Source organism: Grampus griseus, assembly GCF_964374135.1.
Source record: "Grampus griseus genome assembly, chromosome: 20".
In the NCBI taxonomy this organism is placed as follows: domain Eukaryota; kingdom Metazoa; phylum Chordata; class Mammalia; order Artiodactyla; family Delphinidae; genus Grampus; species Grampus griseus.
In genome coordinates this window covers 18,271,202-18,290,722 of record NC_139014.1, presented here as the reverse complement: position 1 = coordinate 18,290,722, position 19,521 = coordinate 18,271,202, and the positions used below count along the sequence as shown (strand labels likewise).

The window sequence follows — 19,521 nt, the reverse complement described above, 5'->3', positions numbered from 1 at the left end:
ATTATTCCTAACACAGGAAATTTCTGGTACTGGAGAGGTGTTCAATAAATATTTACTGAATGAATGTAATCATCATGGAACCTGTAACTAATCAGGAGGGCTAATTTTTAGATGATTACTTTAAAACATTAGAAAAAGCAAACAAAAGCTAAGCATAAAAGTATAAAAGAAAATCAACTAGATAAGAAGGACAAAAAGACCATTTCTTTGTAATGTAAGACATTTATTTTGGTTACAGTTTTAGTGTTTTAACACTGATTTGTGATAGAACAGACATTAAACTTACTTTTTTTAAAACCAATTTAATACCTTCCCCTTTTCTGTCCAGAAAATTCACACTTTCACAATCAAATTACCCTAAAAGCTGACAGGAGGTAAGTAAAGTTTCCAAACAATCTGCTCTCCCAACCGGAGATGGCCTCTCTTTCCAATCAGGATAAAATCTTGACTTGGAAGGACCATCGTTGTTGGCTCTTCAGTGGTTTCTGTGCAGGTTTTATGACAGAAAATTTCCTGCGAGAAAAGCTAATATGTTCACATTTTAAGATCAGTGCTTATTTCGATTAAAACATTAGCATCTTATCATTAACTTGTGACACAAAAGGCACCAACATTCCTTTTCCAAGCATCCATCACCACAGGTGGAACACAACGCCACCTGCTGGTCATCATATTGTTACACACCCTATAATTTCCAGATGGCGGTCAATATCAATGCGGATTCTTAAAGAACCCCACGGTGTCAGAGCCAAAAGGGACCTTAGAGGTCTTCAAGTTGAGTCCCCTTGCTTGACAGATGGTGATTTCTGCTCTCCAGCTCACTCAGAGTGGCAGGGAAACAGACCAGCCTGCGGAAGGTGTACTGCTTTAGAATCTAGAAGAAAACTGTTTGGTGCTCTCATCTGGCCTAGATGGGGGTTTGCTAGTCAAAGAAAGAGATCAGGTCAGAGGAGGGGGTAGAGGCGTCCTGAGTTCCTATCCCATCACTTCCCAGGGGTAGAAAGCTATCCAGAAACAGCTTTCCACTCACAGCTGGGCATGTGTTGGCTCAAACAATAGAATTTGATTTTGAGGAGTTACATCTCGTGAAGTAAATACGGCGTTTCTGGGACTAAAAACTATCAAGAAAACCCAAGTTATCAGCAAAAAAAGGAGCCCCAAAGTGAAGGCATTAATTCTCCCCATGGCCTTTTCTCCAACATACCCCTAACAAAGAGCCCTTCAAGAGATCCTGGTCAGCCGGCCTAAGTAGCTGTGGCTGTCCTGTGCAGGGACCACTGCCTGGGTGTGGGACGGGGACCCCCGCCCCAGCTCCTGGGCCTCTTCCGGAAGTGGAGCAGAAAGCTCTGACTTAGGGATGCTACATGTTTCCTAGAAGAAGAGCCACACATTCTAACCCGGCTGGGGACCCACGCTTTTTACTTCCTTGTCCTGGAGCAGAGTCCCGCCGCCCCCAACACCACAGCTTGAACAGCTGTCCTCTGGCCACAAAGCTAACTGGCTCTTGTGCACACGAGCTGGGTCACGGACATGCCCAGGGGCTCATTTCTTGAGGAGGAGTGTAGTAGGGGAGAAAGAATTCAGCTTCAGAGAGCAGCCAACCTGAAATCTCGCCTCAGCTCTGCCTTAGAGCTGGGCAGCCCTGAGCACTACACCCCTACTCACTCTGAACCCCAGTTCCTTTCCTGAAAGGTAACAATACATGAATAAGTCCTACCAAGTTAATAGGTTATTGTGAGGACCAAGATAGATTAAGTGCGAGAGTTATCTGGGCACTGCGAGGGACGTGGTGGAGAGGGTGGCCGTGTCACTTAGGTCTATTGGGGCAGCCTCGTAGCTGAAAAAGAAGACAGATTCTAGTTTGTTCGGGGCTGCTGAGGTCACAAAGCAAAGGGGACATCCAGGCTGCGGAGGTGCTGCTTCTGCCAAGACAGAGACCATGACACCTGGGTGTGAGGCCCAAGGCACACCTGCTTCTCCTCAACCTAGCTGGAAGCTTCTGGTCAACTCTGGAAAAGGCACATTCCCCACCTCCATACAGTAACGACGCTGCCTGAATTGAAACTTAAAACTGAATTTTAAATATTCAACAAAAGTCCCTGATATTTCCTTTCAGGTAAGACTCCTTTGCAGATCCTTGCAAGTGATCCTACCACCAAGTCAGGCTTCTGGGAGCTTGATACACCCCCCAGAACAACACCCTGCATATATTTGGTGCTCAAAAAAAAAAAAAAAAGTTTAGGGCTTCCCTGGTAGCGCAGTGGTTGGGAGTCCGCCTGCTGATGCAGGGGACACGGGTTCATGCCCCGGTCCGGGAGGATCCCACGTGCCGCGGAGCGGCTGGGCCCGTGAGCCATGGCCGCTGAGCCTTCATGTCGGAGCCTGTGCTCCGCAACGGGAGAGGCCACGGCAGTGAGAGGTCCGCGTACCACAAAAAAAAAAGTTTAATTCCACAAACTTTTATCAGACATCTATGTGCTAAGCGCTGGGGGCAGAGCTGAGGACCACCTCTCTGCCGTTAGGGAACCTGAAGATGACAGCACTGCATCGGTTGCCCTGATGGCAATCATGTCAAGTGCTAAGAAGACTGTGTTCAAAACAAAACTCCTATATTCTGACAAATGTGCGCACATGCACACGTGTGTGAGTGCTTGTGCGTTCCGACGTCATCCTAAAAAAGTCCTTACAGAGGCTGTTTCTTTTTGTTTCCTCTACCACCAGTAAAGGCTGCATTTGGACGTTCCGCCATGTTTCCTTTCTGCCTGGTTGAGTCATTTTTTGCTGCCAAGGCTCCTGGACCTTTTCTGGCAGCAGAGAGCTGGAAGAACTACCTGTGAGTGGGCAGGATGTGAGCCTGGGCCCGTTCAACCCCTTGCTTGTCCAGCCACTGGCTGTGTTGCTCTCTCTCTCTCTCTCTCTCACACACACACACACACACACACACACAGATACGCACACGCGCGCACGTGCACGCACGTGCTATAATTGGCCAACTTCCTTCTCCTGTTCTTGGAATAGTAACCGAGACAAAAAGCAGTGAGCACGAGTGGCTTGGGCTCGCCAACACTATAATTCAGGACAAAACCCTTGTAATTCTCCAAATGGTGGGGTTTTTAAATAGGCTGGACTTCAACACCCTGTTTTCTAAAAAAGAAAAATAAAACCCTGCCCAAGGCATCGCTCTTCTAACCGACCAAGTGACCTCTGAGAGCCAGGTACCCCGAAGAGGTGGATTCTGAACTCAAGCCTTCCAAGAAGTCACATTTTTTAAACAATTAATTTAGGAGAGCCCTCCAGGGACATGTATGTGCCCACTCAAAGGCTTCTTTGTTTCGGTATCTTTAATCCTAAGGAAATCATTAAAATGCAGTCTCTTCATGGGAATTTCCACCCACGGACAACTGACCCTGAGCCAACTTCAGACCTCACGACGTGCCTCTGCCTACGAGCAGGGTGTGGACAGCTGTGAGGGGACAGGGGAGACAGACACGGTGGGGGGAGAGGGGCCCGCGTTTGCATAGTTCCTTTACAGGGCTGGGGTCCCCACTCAGGAGAGGGCCCAGGGGTGAAGGGGGGGGAAGCGGGGAGGGGTCCCTGTGAGCATCTCAGGCCTTACACCTCCACACACCCCTTGCCCTGGGCCATCCAGGAGAAGCACGCCCGTCACAGGCCTGCGCCCCCTCTGCGCCCCCTCCTCAGGGTGAGGACATCATAAATTGTAGGCACCAGGGAGCAGGAATGCCCTCCTCAGCAAGCTTCTTCATATGCTCCCCAGGGGGAAAGTGGCCCAGGGCTGTGTTGGGACAGACTTGTGGGCAAGTGCCTGGTGATGCTGGGAGCAGGGTACACTGTGTTTCCTAAACATGGCAGCTTGGGACACCACAACCAGGGCGCCTCCCTCCATCCGACCTCTAGAGAAGAGGCAGTGAGGGCGCCCTAGAGTTTCAATTTCCCCTCCTTGACTAGTCTATCATTGAGCTGGCAGAGCTGGGCCAGGAAACCATCGTTGGGGCCGATCTCACGGTTCTGCCTGACGATGCTCAGGGCAGACTTGACATCCATCTTCTGACGCATCATGAGATACGCGATGACGAGAGTCGGGGAGCGGCTGTAACCCTCACGGCAGTGGACGAGCACTCGGCCTGTGAAAGATAGGGACACAGTGAGCTGGGGCCGTCCCGTCACACCTCGACTCCAGTCAAAACCCTTCCAGGGGGCTTCCCTGGTGGCGCAGTGGTTGAGAGTCCGCCTGCCGATGCAGGGGACACGGGTTCGTGCCCCGGTCCGGGAAGATCCCACGTGCCGTGGAGCGGCTGGGCCCGTGAGCCATGGCCACTGAGCCTGCGCGTCCGGAGCCTGTGCTCCGCAACGGGAGAGGCCACAGCAGTGAGAGGCCCGCGTACCGCAAAAAAAAAAAAAAAAACCCTTCCAGGAAATATAAATGAAAATTATAACGCGAGGCCATTGTGTGCCCACCAGAATGGCTAAGATGAAAAAGATAAATACAAAACACACAGCATTAGTGAGAATGTGGAGCAGCTAGGACTTTGATCTGTGGCTCGGGGACGGGGTGTAAACTGGCGCACAGCTTCGGAAAGCCGTGTGGCAGGATCTACTCAAGCTGAACACATGCATTCCCCAGGGCCTGGCAGTTCCATCCCAGACCCATGGCCGGCAGGAGTGCACGCACACGTCTGCTAAAAGACTGCAGGCAGCACTGTTCACGGTAGCCCCAAGCTGGACACTCCCAAAGGCCCGTCAACGGCAGAGTAGATAAATACTAAGGATGAGCAATCTCCAGCTTCCCAGATACAGCATGGAAGAAACACACAAACAGGATGTGTACGATCCCATAGGGTAGAAGAGCCAGGGGACTCCCCTGGTGGTCCAGTGGTTAGGACTCCACGCTGCCACTGCAGGGGAACTAAGATCCCGCGTGCCGCAAAGTGTGGCCAAGAACAAAAACAAAACTTTAACAACAACAAAAAAGAGCCAGCAACACTGAACTATGCTGTTAGAAGTCTGGATACTGGTATGCGAGGCGGGAGATGTGACACTGGGAGGGAATACGTCGGGGGGTTTCTGGGGTGCTGGTCATGCTTTCTTTCTTGATCTGGGGGCTGGTACATGGGTGTGTGCAGCGCACTGATACACTGTGATATGGGTACTTCTCTATGTGAATCTTCTATTTCAAGCAAAAGCAAAAGATGACAACCACCCAAATGTCCATCAACAGGTAAATGGATAAACAAACTGTGGTACGTCCATCCAACAGAAGGCTACTCAGCGTTAAAAGGGCATTCCTGATACGTGCAACAGCGCGGAAGAAACTGAAAGTAATGATGCTGAGTGAAAGAGGCCAGACCAAAAATGTGGACATACCGTGCAACTTCATTGATATGAAAGTCTACAAGATGTGCACTAACGTCTAGTGATAGAAAGCAGATGGGTGGTTGCTGAGGAACAGAGGGAAGAGAGGGGTGGAAGGGAGAGGTCACAAAGGGACATGAGGGAAATCTGCGGGGTGACGGAGAAGCTCACGATCTTGGTTGTGGTCACGGCTTCACAGATGCATACATGTGTCAAAACTTACCAAACTCAACTGTGTGTAGTTTACTGAACGTCAGTTATGCCGCAATAAAGCCATTTAAAAAATAAAAGGTACGTGCGTGTCAAATAAAAACACAAGAAATCAAAACAAACACACAAACAGGGCTTCCCTGGTGGTGCAGTGGTTGAGAGTCCACCTGCCGATGCAGGGGACGCGGGTTCGTGCCCCGGTCCGGGAAGATCCCACATGCTGCAGAGCGTCTGGGCCCGTGAGCCATGGCCGCTGAGCCTGCGTGTCCGGAGCCTGTGCTCCGCAACGGGAGAGGCCCGCGTACCGCAAAAACAAACAAACAAACAAAACCACACAAACAAAAACACCCTCTCGTGGTCCCCCAAATGTCCCACGAGGCGCTACTAAATCTGCCCCTCCCCCCGCCACTGACGTCATCCCCTCCTCCCTCTCCTCCCTCCCTCCAGCCGTCTGGCAACACCAGCCCGCTACCCATACTCCTTCATCCCCTTCTCCCTGCTTTGGTCCCCCCACCCCCTGACGGGCCACATATCTTTTTCACTTGTTTGCTGTCATCTTCCCCCAAAACATAAGCTCCACGAGGGCAGGGATGTCCGTCTGTTTTGCTCCCTGCTGCATCCCCAGCGTTGGGTGAAAGAAGGAAGGGATGGTCAGGAGAGGTCAGAACCTTGTCAACAAGGTTCTTGTAGCCTGAGCTACAAGCCTCGGCTTCTCTTATCCCCACCCCCTCCTCACACAGAGTGCTCAGTTCAGGTCCCTGTCACCTCCCACCTCTGCCCCCTCACCTCCAAACTGAGTTCTCACTCTATCTTCACCACCACCAACCCCCACTCCAGCTGGAGGGAGCTTTCTAAAATATAAAAACGTGACCTGCCACCATTAGCCGGGTAGTCTAGTCCCCAAGGTGTGACATACCAGGCCAACCGCCCACGGCCCCGACACCTTTCCAGGCTTTTTCTCAGCCTTTGCACATGTTTTTCCATCTACCTGGAACATCCTCTCCCTCTTGGCTACTTGGCAAACTCCTGCTCATACCTTAAGACCCCAGCTCAAGTATTTCTTTGTCAGCATCGGGACTTAGAACCCAAATCTTTGAAGTCATGTGAATCTGGGTTTAAATTTTAACTTGCTGGTTGTGATGGTTAAACTTGTCAACTTGGCTTGTCTATGATGCCCAGTTGCTTGGTGAAACACTAGTCTCGAAGAGATTTTGTCCATGTAATGAATATCTCCCATCACTTGACTTTAAATAAAGGAGATCACCCTTGATAAGGTGGGTGGGCCTCATCCAATCAGTGAAAGAGCTTAAGAGCAAAACACGGAGGCTTCCTGGAGAAGGAATTCTACCTCCAGAAGTCCTGCCCGCGTTTCCAGCTGCAGGTCTGCCGGACAGATTTCAGATTTGCCAGCCCCTATGATTACGTGAGCCAATTCTCTGAAATAAATAATAGCTATATTCTACTGGTTCTGTTCTTCTGGAGCACTCTGGTCAATACACTGGTTATTACTCTATGACCCACCTAAGCCCACTGTGCCTCAGTTTCCTTGTCTGTTCTAATAGTACTCATGGCACAAGGTGGTTGGAAGATTAAAGGAAGTGACATAAAACCCTTAGGCTAGGGACTTACCTGGTGGCGCAGTGGTTAAGAATCCTCCTGCCAATGCAGGGGACACGGGTTCGATCCCTGGTCCAGGAAGATCCCACATGCCGCGGAGCAACTAAGCCCGTGCACCACAACTACTGAGCCTGCGCTCTAGAGCCCACGAGCCACAACTACTGAGCCCGCGTGCCACAGCTACTGAAGCCTGCGCACCTAGAGCCCATGCTTCACAACGAGAAGCCACCGCAATGAGAAGCTTGTGCACTGCAATGAAGAGTAGCCCCCCCTCGCCACAACTAGAGAAAGCCCATGCGCAGCAATGAAGACCCAACGCAGCCAAATAAATTAATTTAAAAAAGAAAGACTTAACCTAGTGCCTGGCAGATGGGAACATTCAATATATAAATATTAGCCAACACGACGAGTCCTCTGCTGGCACCTGGTACATCCTCTTCTACAGCAGCCTGGCTCTGTGTTAGCGTCGGCCACACAAAGACCGACCCTCCTCTGCCAGAGTGTGAGTTCCTTAAGGGTAAGGACTGTGGGGTACTGATTTTAGATGCCTTACAGTCTCCAGCATACAGTAGGTGCTCAATAAATATTTGCTGATCAGCTGAGTGAATGAATATCCACCAACATCTCTACACGGGCATTATTCTGAAGGAAATCTGCTGGCCCAGAATCAAACAGAGTGTCTTCCGTTCCCATTACCCTATCCCCAAAACACAACCCTATTTTCCCAATGCTGATGAGCAGGAATGGGGAGTCCTCCACTTTCCTGCCCATTCACTCTCTGGCCAGTGGACCCAAAGTATTCAGAGTGGGGCTTTCCCTGCCCCCGCCCTGGCAACGGGACCCTCTGCAGAGCAGCTGCCTCACCACCTGGAACCAGGAACAGACTCAGCATGCCCAGGGCTCATAGAGCCAGTGTGGAAGGGGAGAGTTCAAAGCCCAGCCTTCCAGGCCCCGCCCAGATGCCACCTCCTCCACGAAGCCTCCCTTGATCTTCCCAGACGGAAGTGACTGCTTCCTTCTCTGAGTGCCCCTGGCCACTCCCCTCCTCTCCCCTCTCCAAAGTGATGGGACCCCAGCTCCCCCGAGCCCGGCACAGTGTTGGAGGCCAGCGCATTTCTGTTGACTCACTTGGCCAGTCAATCCTGGAAGCATTCACACTGGGCATTAGAACCCTTGGAATTCCTTTTTGTCACTGGTTCAGTAATCCAGTGTACCTGCTATGTGCCTGATCTACGCCAGGTGCTAGGGAGACCAGACAAGGGACACAGCAGACCCAGCCTGAGGGCAGGCTTCATGGAAGAGAGGACACTATGCCCAGTACTCAAGCACGAGGTGGAGTCTGCCAGAGACAGGGCAGGGAGCGGCAGAGAGAGCCTTCCAGACTCATGACCCAACCCACGCGGGCTAAGGCAGGAGGTCACACAAAGTCAGGGTATGTTCCTAGTTGTCTGGAAAGAGGAAACCATCAGAGGGCTCTAAGTTCCCTGAATGGATGACCTGTCAACACACAGGAAGAGCGAAATCCATCCCCTTAACTGGGCCCCTCGTTCTCGTCTATACAGGAGCTCAGAACAGCTGCAGAGGAGGTGGGTAAGGTGTACAAGGCAGTGGAGGACCACGAAGGGCCGGATGATAAAGTCTGCAGATTCCCCAGGCAATAAATCTTCCCTTCTGGGCCCCAAACGTGCGCTAACCAGCGGCTAGTAAACTCTGTTCCCTGGAAATCATTCCAGTGGGGAGGCTGCTGGGACAAGAAGCATCAGGGTAGCAGAGACAGGCTAGAATCAGGAGAACAGGGCTGATGACGCCTCAGTGGGGGTCACTCCGCCTGGGAAGGTTTGGGGTGGGGAGGAAGGAAGAGGCTGGAGGAAGCGGCAGGAAGGTAAAGGCAGGTGCTGAGAGAAACAAGCTATAAGCAGAAAGGGCAAGCGGCCCAGCCTGCTCAGCGGCTGTCCACCCTCTGGCCTTCTAGAATTTCTCTCTGGCACGCCTCGCCCCACTGCCAGCACCTCAGCAGTTCTGCTTCAGTCTTACCTTATATTTGGGAGTTGCAGGAAGCATTTAAAAACTGGGCCAAAGTTTGCTGACTTTGGGCCTGAGCCGATCATGACTGGCCCCCTCCCCTTGCCAGGTATTCATGTGACCCAACTGTAGCCAGTGAGATGTGAGGGGGGGCTCCACTGGGGGGGTTTCTAGGGAATGTTTCACTTGCTCTTAAGAAAAGAGAGAAACATGAGGAAGAGAGGGCTGCCTCATTTTTGCTGCACTTGGTCCTGTCGGGAGGTGGTAACCAGATCGGCCGCAGCCATCTTGGGACCATCAGGGGAGTCCCCACCACGAAGGGTGGCAGAAGAGTCCTGAAGCCACCACAGAGCTGCTGAATCAGCAAGCCCTGGAGCCCCTTCGCCTCAGGATTTCTTATCACGGAAAAGAACAGATCTTCATTATTGCAGCTATCTGAATGGGGGGAGGGGCTGGCAACTGACTCTCAGCCGAAGTCAGATCCAACACAAGGAGCCCGCGGCTGCCACTGTGTGATGGGTTCGTACATCTCGTGTCATGTGAAGCCACTTGACGGGCAGCCAGCTGAGCAGAGAGAGACCCGAAGCTCTCAGTCATGCAGCACAAGACACAGGAAACAACAGGTTTTCCAAGAAGAGGCCTGTCGTGGGCCTGTTTTCTAGAGAAAGTCCTGTCAAAGGTGCCTCCCATAGTTTCCTGGGTGGCAGGTCCCTTACCGTTCTTCTGAGCCAGGGCCTGGTCAATGAAGTCTGCCGCCTTTTCAAAGTAGGCGCTGAGGTTGAACTCCTGTGTGTCGTTGGCCTTGATGCCCAGGTAGGTGATGCCAGAGTCCTTGTAGAAGTTGGCACTGGTATTGACGTGCATGAAGGACCTGCCCTCGGCCGCATTCAGGACATGGGTGATGCCCAGTTTCTGCAGCTTGGGGATGTCTTGAGCCACAGACCTGGACAGGAGACAGCAGCAGGGGGGTGATCAACTGACCACCTGGCAGCCCTCAGGGGAGAAAGATGGACAAGATCCCAAGCCTCTTGGCCCAGCAAGGACCCTCCATGCTCTGGCCCCTGACTACTTCTCCAGCCCCAGCTTATGACCCTCTGCCCTCACTCCAGCCAGATCTAATTACCTGCCCCAAATAGCCTGGGCACTTTCATGCCCAGGCTGTTCCCTCTACCTGGAATGCCCTTCTCCACCACCTTCATGGAAACGTACCCTCTCATTTCTCACCACCCTTGGCAGTATTTCCTGATCTCCCCTCCATTCAGCATTGTGCTCCCTATACTGTGGTGGTGGTATCACCACGGGGCTAAAATGGGCTCTGGAGCCAGACTGCCCGGGTCTGATTCCAGCCCTGCCACTTACCAGCCAGACAACCTTGAACAAGCCACTAAACCTTTCTGTGCCTCAGTTTCCCCATCTGTAAAATGGGGGTGATAACAGTACCTACCCCTGGAGTTGTTTTGAGTGTCCAATGAGCTGTTCTATAGACAGAACCTGACGCCGTGGTCACTGCCACTATCCTAATGCTTGATGGTGCTTATTTGTTTAGCTGTCCAGGCTGTGAGCTCCTTGAGGGAGGAACCATGCCTACTTCATGTCTGTATGCCCAGCACGTGCTACGGAACCTGGCACACAGTAGGTGCTGAATGTGTGGTGAATCAGTGAAGAATGAAATCAGCACATCCCAGGCAGCCTTCTTCCTTGGATTCTAAAGTGCAGCAGCCCCCTCCCATCCCCCAGAGGGATCCTTTCTGCCATAGTCCACTAGCCACATCTCTGAAGCTCTCTTGGGTGAGTAAGCACTTGGGGAGCAAGTGGCCTCAACAGAACTCTGGGGGTTACAAAACATTCGATCTGAATAGTCAAAGGGCTCCTTTATTTCATCTCACAACAACGTCCCAATTCAAACAGCAGTTTATACTTTACAGAACGCCTTCTCCTGCGTGATCTTGTTTGCCTGTCACAGCAGCCCGGGGAGGAAGGACAGAGCTTAAGCTCTGGCCCGACATGACAGCGGAAGGATGTGCATATGCTCACATGGGCTGCTGCGCAGCAGGGCTGGGAGAAGGCCTCCTTTCTCCTCACGCCAGCCCTGCCGTCTTCCTCCTCACCCTGCCTCTCATGCCCATATCAACTGCAAATCTCAAGAGGCAGAAAATGTGGCTCATCCAGGCTCCTCTCTGCCCTGTGAGCCCTGATCAGGAGCCCTGATTTTCTTAAGGCGCTCCCAACTGCGCGGGGGAGGGGGGGATCGGTACTCAGTCCATCCTCCCTGCTGAGCGCCCCCCACACCCCTGGCTCTGTCAAGGGCAGAGTTACTTGTTCAAAACCTTAGTTTTCACTTGGGAAGCGGTGACAGCCCAATGTGCCAAGCCGCCCAAGAGAGCAGGTTTCCGAGAAGGCCAAGGCCGCTTGCTGCTTGGGTGGCTGGAGAGGGGCTTATCCTCAGAACTTGGCAATTACCGAGGCCTTTGGCTGAGCTTCTGGGACCTGTTTTAGCTATCACGACACTGCACACAATTGTAAAGCAGTGGCTCGTTAAAAAGGCACTGAAATAACGAACTTCGAAGAGTCACTACCATGCATCTTCCTTCTCTAAGTCAACATTCAACAACTTCACCATTATCGTCATCAATACTGTGAATACTTGTTCAACATCTGTCACATAGTGAGGCTCCCAGTGGTGAATGAGCGATGGATGGATGAGACAAGCCCCCACGAGGCCCAGCCTGCCTTCCAGACCCCCTGGCTCCGTGATGGCCCCCATTTCTGTGGCAGTCCTTGGCAGACTAAGCATCAGGTCCTATGCCAGGACCTGGGATACAGACATGAACGAGACATTGACCCTGTCTTCACAATCCCTACAGTGCTCTGGGCCGTCATTTCTTCCTGTGTAAAAGGAGAGAACCGGATTAGACATGCGGTCCCTGGGCCCACGGAGCTTAGGGCCTTGGTAACTGGGTCTCAGAAAATCCAACCTACACCCTCCCAAGGCTGTACAGGCATGGGAATCTTTTTTTTTTTTTTGCTTTTGGCTGGTATTTCAGCAACTCTCTGAATGGTTAACACTGGTTTTCTCCTGCTGCTGAGAAATTCTTACTGGTAGTTTGACTATGAGAAAATCAATTTGGTAAGAACTCCTCAGTGATAAATAATAAATGCATTTCCTGGTGGTGAGAAGGTCGGCAGCCTTTTCTAAGTGATGGCTCAGGTCCTTAGGGGGGCGTTATCATTGGATCGTTCTAGAATTCTAGATAAATCAAACCCTAACTGGAAGGCAGGGGGAGGAGCGAGGAAGCCCGGGCCCATGTCTCTGGACCCCTAGTTTGCGGTATTTCAATTCCCACATGTGGGCCTGCCCGGCCGGGAAAGTTCCACGCCCGAATTGTGACGTCATCCCGTTGCCATGGCAGCGAAGGCAGACATTCCGCGGTGACCTCACTGCAGAACCAGGCAGCTGTCACATGACGAGCGGGCCGGAGACCGGCCGGGGGACAGAGGGCCACCTGTTAAGTGAACCTGGTAGCCCCGCCACGGCCCAAGGCCGAGCCCCTAGAGGGTTGTGGCTTCGGGCCTGACGCCGGGCTGCCCGAGCTGCGCCCCGGTCTCCGCCACCCAGCGAAGGGAAGAACACAGCTGGGGCGGGGCGGGGCGGGGTTCAGCCCCTCCGCCCTAAGCGCGAGGGTGGGCGGTGACTCCAGCCCCCGCCCAGCCCCCGCCTCGGCTTCCGGAGGAACGACCCCGCCCTGGCTCCCCCCACCCGCTCCCGCCGACGCCCCCACCCCCAGCCCTCGGGTGGGCGGGGCACCCCGGGGAGGGGCCTTTGGGGTGTCTCGGGGCCCGGGAGCGGCGACTCACGCGTTGCCCACGTAGATCCTGGGGGTGACCTCGTTGCAGGGCTGGCTCGGGAGGCTGTAGCAGCCGCTGCCGTCCGACAGCAGGTCGTTGAGATCCTGCACCGAGAGCTCAAACGGGCCCGACATGGCGGCAGCCGGGCCCTGCACGCCCGGGCAGCAGCAAGCTAAGGGAGAGCGGCCGGGTCAGCTGGGCGGGCGCTCCGGAGCCGGGACCCGCCCCGTCCCGCCCCGGAGGCGGGCCCGCCGGGCACGGGAAGCGGCGGAGCGCCGGCGGCCAGGCGCGCTACGCTCCCGGGAAGTATGCGCGCCGCCAGGCGCCAGGCGTACACGGGGGCAGACCGCTGGGCCTGAGTTAGGGGGCTGAGATGCCGCTACTCCGGAGTTTTGGGGGGTCCTCTTCCCACCCCCCGTTAAGGCATGGAAGTGCAGTAACTTCACTGGACTAAACGCAGGGCGCAATAAAAGTTTCTCTTGACCGGGGTACACCCTAGTGTCGCTGAATTTTCTCAGGATTACAGGGACACCTGGGTTCCGTTTGTGAGCTCTGCCTGCTGCGGACCAGCAACGTTGGCATCACCCGGGAGCTGGTCAGAAATGCAGAATCTCCGCCCCAGCTCAGACCTGCTGAGTGAGAATGTGCCTTTTATACGCCCTGCTGGGGATCCCTACGAAGGTTTAAAGTTTGAGAAGCCCAACTCGGGGGCACATTTCTTCCAGCCTTCAGTGAGAGTTGGCATCGTGCTTAAAGCTTGGGCTCTATGCAAGCAAGCATGGCATTCTGGCCCTGGGCAATGACTTAACCTCTCTGAGCCCGTTTACTGCAAAAATGAGGGTAATAAGAGCACCTAACTCCTAGGGTGGTTTGAAAGATCAACATGCCAGGAAAGCGCCCAGCTCTACATAGTGAGCACTGGATAGGCGTTCTCCCTCTCTTGATCAGCAAACGCGTAGCGCACCCACTAGGTGCTACACCCTCTGCTAGTGTGGACGCGAATCCCTCTCCTTTGCAGCCCTTCCTGGAGCAGCTGCCAGCCCACTGTGAGCCACACGATGTCAGCAACTCATCATTTACTGAGGTCCAGCTGCCAGCAAAAGACCGTCTCTGTTCTCCTCCACTGCCATGAAAATGGCAGCTACCACCTCTCCAAAAAGCACCTGTGGTCCTGGGAATTCAGGAAACCCACATCCTGAGCCCAGTTCTGCCGCTAACTTGTTCTACAGAAGTTTGGCTGTTGCTCTGGACTTCAGTTTCCTCATCTGCAAAATGAAGAAATCGGATCAAATTATCGTTAAGGTCTTTTACTTCGGCAAACAGCTGTAGTCTCACACCTTCAGGGAAACCATTGCAGTGGAGACTAAACTTAGAGCCCAAGGTGTGTAACCAAGGCTGGATGTCTCCCCATCCCACCCCGTGCCTTCCCACCCCTCCCAGACACCACACCTTTTCCTGCTGCTGTTGGTGGTACCTGCATTCCAGACAGCTGGGAAAGCTTCTGAGCCTCTGCCTTCATCTTGACTGGGTTAGCTCTCAAAAGAGAAGCCCAGGGACGGCCAGGCATGCTCTGGGGCTCCTCCTTCTTCCGGGGGACCTGTCCCTGATGTCATAACTGGGTAACTGACAACCCGTCATGGGGACAGCTAAGTACCTCACAGAGGAGCCTGGGTGCCTCATTTCTGAAGTGAGACTAGGAAGAGAAGATGAACAATTCCCCGGATTATCTAGCCTACCCTGTGATCGTCTCTAATCATAGACAGAGCACATCATTCAGGAGGAAACTGGACTTTGGCCACTACCTATTTCATCAGAATAGACTACAAATAGGTACGTGGGGCAATTTGAACGGGACACTGCGATTAGGGTTCTGGAAGGGCCCACCTTAGAGATATTGACGGTAAACCAGACCAGTACATGGCTTTGCAAATTTATCTTCCACCAGGGAGTTCATTTGATGGATATGCTCATTTAAACTCTTTAAAGCCAAAGTAAGGTAGACAGAGGATAGGGCTTTCAGCATCCAGTAGCCAGGCTAGTCATACTGGGAAAGGGTGGGAGAGAGGTTTCTTTCATTAGATTCTAAGGATATTTATGTCTGTAAATTTTACTTTTCACAGCCCTCACCATTCTCTCGTGTCTGCTCAAAACTCTCCAAAAGATGTCAGTTTGGGAAACTCAACTAAACCAAAATTCCTGACCTGGATTAGTTCAGAATTCAAACTTGTAATGTTTTAATCAGGGCCGTTGTCTAGAATGTGAGCAGATTTTCTAAGGCTACTAAGAGGACACCTGTGATGTAACATTGCTCTCTTTCCCCCCTCTCTAGTGAAGCCTACTGTTGATACCAAGCTTCCAGTGGTGCACACACATCACATTTTAAAACTGAGCAAACTACAGGTACTTGTTCCTGCCATTATTGATTTTATCTATGTCCTAAAGAGGGCCAGTTTCCCAGAGCTTTCTAAATACCCCCCTCACCAAAGATTCGTTCACCCTTCTCCTCCCCATACACACCACCCCTGGATTCCTCAGCTTCTCTCCCAGTCTCCACTGTGGCCCCCAATATGCCCCTTTCGCACAATCCCAGAGGAGGGGGATGCTCAGCGATTGTGGGATGGAGTGCCATGTAGCAATGACGTCACCATGATGGGGTGGGGTTTCTCACCAGGGTGAACAGAAGAAATTCGACAAAATCGAATATGAAAACAAGCAACTGTGTCAGAAGATCGCCAACGCCCACCGCGGCCCCGCCAAGGTGGATTGCTGGAACGAATATTTCTCTAAGAGGTAGTGTTCTTTCTCTTCATTTCGTTTTCCAGAAGTCAAAATTGACTTCACCCTTTTTGGGTTTTAGTGCCAGAGGAATTCTCAAGGAAAGTTATCTTGAGGGATAACCAAAGAGACCAAGTTAAGGAGAAAGAAAACCACCCCGAACAGGGACCTTTCTCTAGCGTTAAAGAGCTTTTTTTCCCTCTAAGAGACTCTTCAGAGTCCTATTTTGAGTTTGACACAAGAAAGCACTTTTGTAAAACGGTGACCATAGCTGGGACTACAGCACTCTTAAAATTGTTTCCGCAAATATTTCCTGAACTACCACGTGCTAAGCACCAGGACTACAGAGGTGAAATGAGAAGTATATTTCCTAACTCCAAAGAACCCAATGTCAGGTAAGGGGTACATTTATGTAAATAGTTATGCAGTGTGATCAGGGCTCCAAAGGAGTGTCTGCAGGGAAAGAAGAGTGGTGTGTGTGTGTGTGTGTGTGTGTGTGTGTGTGTGTGTGTGTGTGTAGGGGGGTGGGGAGTGTCAAGAAGTCTTTCCTAATCCTTGTATTCTGAAATCGAGTTGACAGCTGAGGGGAGTGAGGTGAACCAAAACTTGTCATCAGCCATTTGTGATGTATCTATAGGCAAGACCTTCATCCTCTAAGCCAGAGATTCTCAATCCTGGTTTCACATAGTAATGCCTGGGAAGCTTTTGCAAAATGCCAATGCCCAAGCTCCATCCCAGACCAATAAAGTAGAATTTTCTAGTAGGCAGCAGGGCTGAGAACCACTGATCTTAATCTGAAAAGGCTTTGCACGTTTCCCAGAGCGTGGTCTGGTTCAACAGGCATACGGGGCCTCAGGGCTCTGCGGGACAGCTGGTTCCCTGCACTTTGGCAGCCTGGACTTATGACATCACGACTTCATCTCCCCCACTCCCATCCAGGAGGAGAACTTTATTCTTCACGCATCTTGGGATTTTGTATTTTTCAGCTTAAACAGAGAAACAAGGAACCGGGAGCTGGTGAGAATCACCATGGAAAACCAGGGCATTCTGAAGAGGCTTGGTGATCGCAAACCCCACTATGACCGCAGGTCGTTGGAGTTAGACTGGCAGGCACGTGGGTACTCTGATATTCGTACGCACGCACAGAGTTTGCGTTCAGAGTAGAGCCAATCTCAGGAGAGACCCCTAAGCGGCTGAGGGTGAAATCATGAGAAATGCAACAATCGTTGAAAGAAAAACTACCCAGAGCCTACAAAGCTAACAACAGGAGCAAACCATCCAGCAGCTTGGTAGCAAAGCCATCATGTGTCAGCTTCAGAGAATATCTGGTAGCATCTTCCCTCATCCCTTAATTCATTCAGGCTGAATGGACAAGCAAAGGGGATGAGGGTATACAATTCAGTATGTGGTTGACTTGCTTCTTTTAGGAATGGCTCTTCAAGAAGGAAAACAAAGAGCCATCCGCAGTGCTTTTATAAACTTCCACTCCCTGTCTTTGGTCTGAAAGCCTTTTCTAAGCCACCCGTAGGATTTAGAACTTCAGCTTTCGCATCAGCACCCTGGCATTGACATAAATCTTTCTGATTCTTTTCCTTCAAGAATTCAAGGCGCTATATCAGAAATACAACCAAATATCTTCTCTCCTGAGATGAATAGGTATGTCTTCACACGGCTGCTCTTTATTAGAGAACACGGTGATCACAGTCGATGCCAAAGTCCTGAAAACCGTGTAGATGGAGAACGAGGGGCCCAACTAAGGGGTGGATTTTGCTCTTCTGTAATATTGATTGGCCATCCAGTCAGGGACTAGAGCTCTGTCTTTGTTTCCTCTCTGCATACAAGTAGGAAATGACTGCCTTTTGTCATCAGCTTTGAGGCTTTACGTGAGTCTAAGGGGAGGTGATTTGTTTCAATAAGACGTAAACAGGAGGTCTTGTGGCTTTAATATTATGCTAAACTTATATTACAGATCTCTGTCACTGTTCAAAAGTAATACTGTGTTGGCATTTTGTATTATTTCATATTGTTAGTAGTGACTAAGTTTCCCCGCTCTGCCGCTGCCCCTGGGGAGAAGGATAAATGGACGCTCAAGCTTTCCAAAGAACAGTTCTGTATAATTGATGGCTCTCCATTTCTCTCCCTGTCCTCTCCCTGAATACAAGGTTACTCACCATGGAAAAGACAAGAGAAGGCCCTAGGGTTTCTTAGCTGCTTAGGATTTCAAGACACTGCTAAGTGGCTGAATGCTCAGTCTTAAGATGCTACAATAAAGCTTGGAACATAAAATGAGTAAGTTACATTTAAAGTACCCAAAGGCTTTAAGTCCCATCTCCAAATGGAGACAGAATGGGGCAGGCAGAAGGAAAGATGCAACAAGCATTTTTATGGGGGCTATGAAAAGTTTTAATGAGAGAGAAAGAGACAACTTTTTAAACCATACACCGTCACCACCACCCCGGGGGAAAGAATAGGTGGGGTGTGATGATCCAGCCACAAGTTCAGCTCTGTCAAAATGGAAAACAAAAGCATATGAACACATGACAAGACAGTGCTGCATGTCTTCTGTAATTGGTCTAATTATTTTGAAAGAGAGTAGATCTTACATGTTCTTATCACAAATAAATAAATGTTTTATTTTAAAATAATTAGATTTATAGGAAGTTGCAAATAAATGTACAGTGGGGCCTCCTGCGCCCTTCACCCAGCTTCCCCCAATGTTAACATCTTGTGTAAATACAGTACAGTATCAATCTAGGAAGTTGACATTGCTACAATCTATAGAGCATATATAAATTCACAATTATACATGCACTCATTTATATGTAGGTGTATAGCTAGTTTTATGTAACTAGCATGTCTAGTTTTGTATAAGTACAACCGCATTCGAGACAGTTAACTGTACCATTATGGAAATACTCTACTGTACTCCCCCTTTTGGCCACAGCCTCCCTCTTCCTCCAGCCCTAACCCCTGGCAATCACTAATCTGTTTTCCATCTCTGTAATTATGCTGTTTCATGAGTGTTACATAAATGGGGTCATGCAGTATGTATCCATTCTTTTCAGATTGGCTTTTTTCACTCCATATAATTTCCTTGAGGTTCATCCAGGTTGTGTATACCAATAATTCATTCCTTTTTATTGCTGAGTAGTATTCCATGGTAGGAATGTACCACAGTTTATGAATGTACCATTCACCTACTGCAGGACATTTGGGTAGTTTCTAGTTTTTTGACCGTTTTGAATAAAGCTGCTGTGAACTTTTGTGCACAAGTTTCTGCATGAAAGTAAGTTTGATTTCTCTTGGATAAATGCCCAAGAGTGTATTGGTGGGGTTGTATGATAAGTCCATTTTAAAAGAAACTGTAAAGCTATTTCCAGAGTGGCTGTACCATTTACATTCCCACCAGCAATGGATGAGTGAGCCAGTTTTTCCACATCCTCAGCAGCAATTTGATGTTACCACCATTTTTAATTTTAGGCATTATAACATGTGCGCAGTAGAGAAACTTGCATTTCTCTAATTAATGAAGTTGAACATCTGTCATATGCTTACTTGCTATCTGTATATCCTCTTTGGTAAAATATTGGTGCATTTGCCCGTTTTCTAATTGGATTTTTTTTTTATTGAATTTTCAGAGTTTTTTACATATTCTAGATCCAGGCCCTTTGCTGGATATGT

The 19,521-nt window shown here is 50.6% G+C and overlaps 2 protein-coding genes across 2 annotated transcripts; one reads left to right on the top strand and one right to left on the bottom strand.

Annotated features, from left to right (window-relative positions):
• Positions 1–202: 202 nt before the first annotated feature.
• Positions 203–13,245, bottom strand: DUSP3 (dual specificity phosphatase 3). Its single transcript, XM_082680124.1, has 3 exons — positions 13,075–13,245; positions 9,936–10,162; positions 203–4,142 (listed from the first exon to the last, which is right to left on the bottom strand). The coding sequence occupies exons 1-3, from the start codon at positions 13,197–13,199 to the stop codon at positions 3,937–3,939; spliced, it is 558 nt and encodes a 185-aa protein (XP_082536250.1). The 5' UTR covers positions 13,200–13,245; the 3' UTR covers positions 203–3,936.
• A 1,526-nt stretch (positions 13,246–14,771) lies between these two features.
• Positions 14,772–17,487, top strand: CFAP97D1 (CFAP97 domain containing 1; the record flags this gene model as incomplete). The annotated part of the gene is made up of 5 exons (XM_082678939.1): positions 14,772–14,895; positions 15,395–15,465; positions 15,737–15,855; positions 16,827–16,950; positions 17,440–17,487. 5 exons carry the CDS (start codon positions 14,772–14,774, stop codon positions 17,485–17,487), a joined length of 486 nt encoding a protein of 161 aa, XP_082535065.1.
• Positions 17,488–19,521: the final 2,034 nt, after the last annotated feature.

Excerpts from the sequence above, each read along its gene's own strand:
- DUSP3 (XM_082680124.1), bottom strand. The coding sequence starts at position 13,199 with ATGTCGGGCCCGTTTGAGCTCTCGGTGCAGGATCTCAACGACCTGCTG. Across the intron at positions 10,163-13,074 it reads AGGATCTACGTGGGCAACGC|GTCTGTGGCTCAAGACATCC; the intron begins GTGAGTCGCCGC and ends TCTCCTGTCCAG. Across the intron at positions 4,143-9,935 it reads GGCCCTGGCTCAGAAGAACG|GCCGAGTGCTCGTCCACTGC; the intron begins GTAAGGGACCTG and ends TATCTTTCACAG.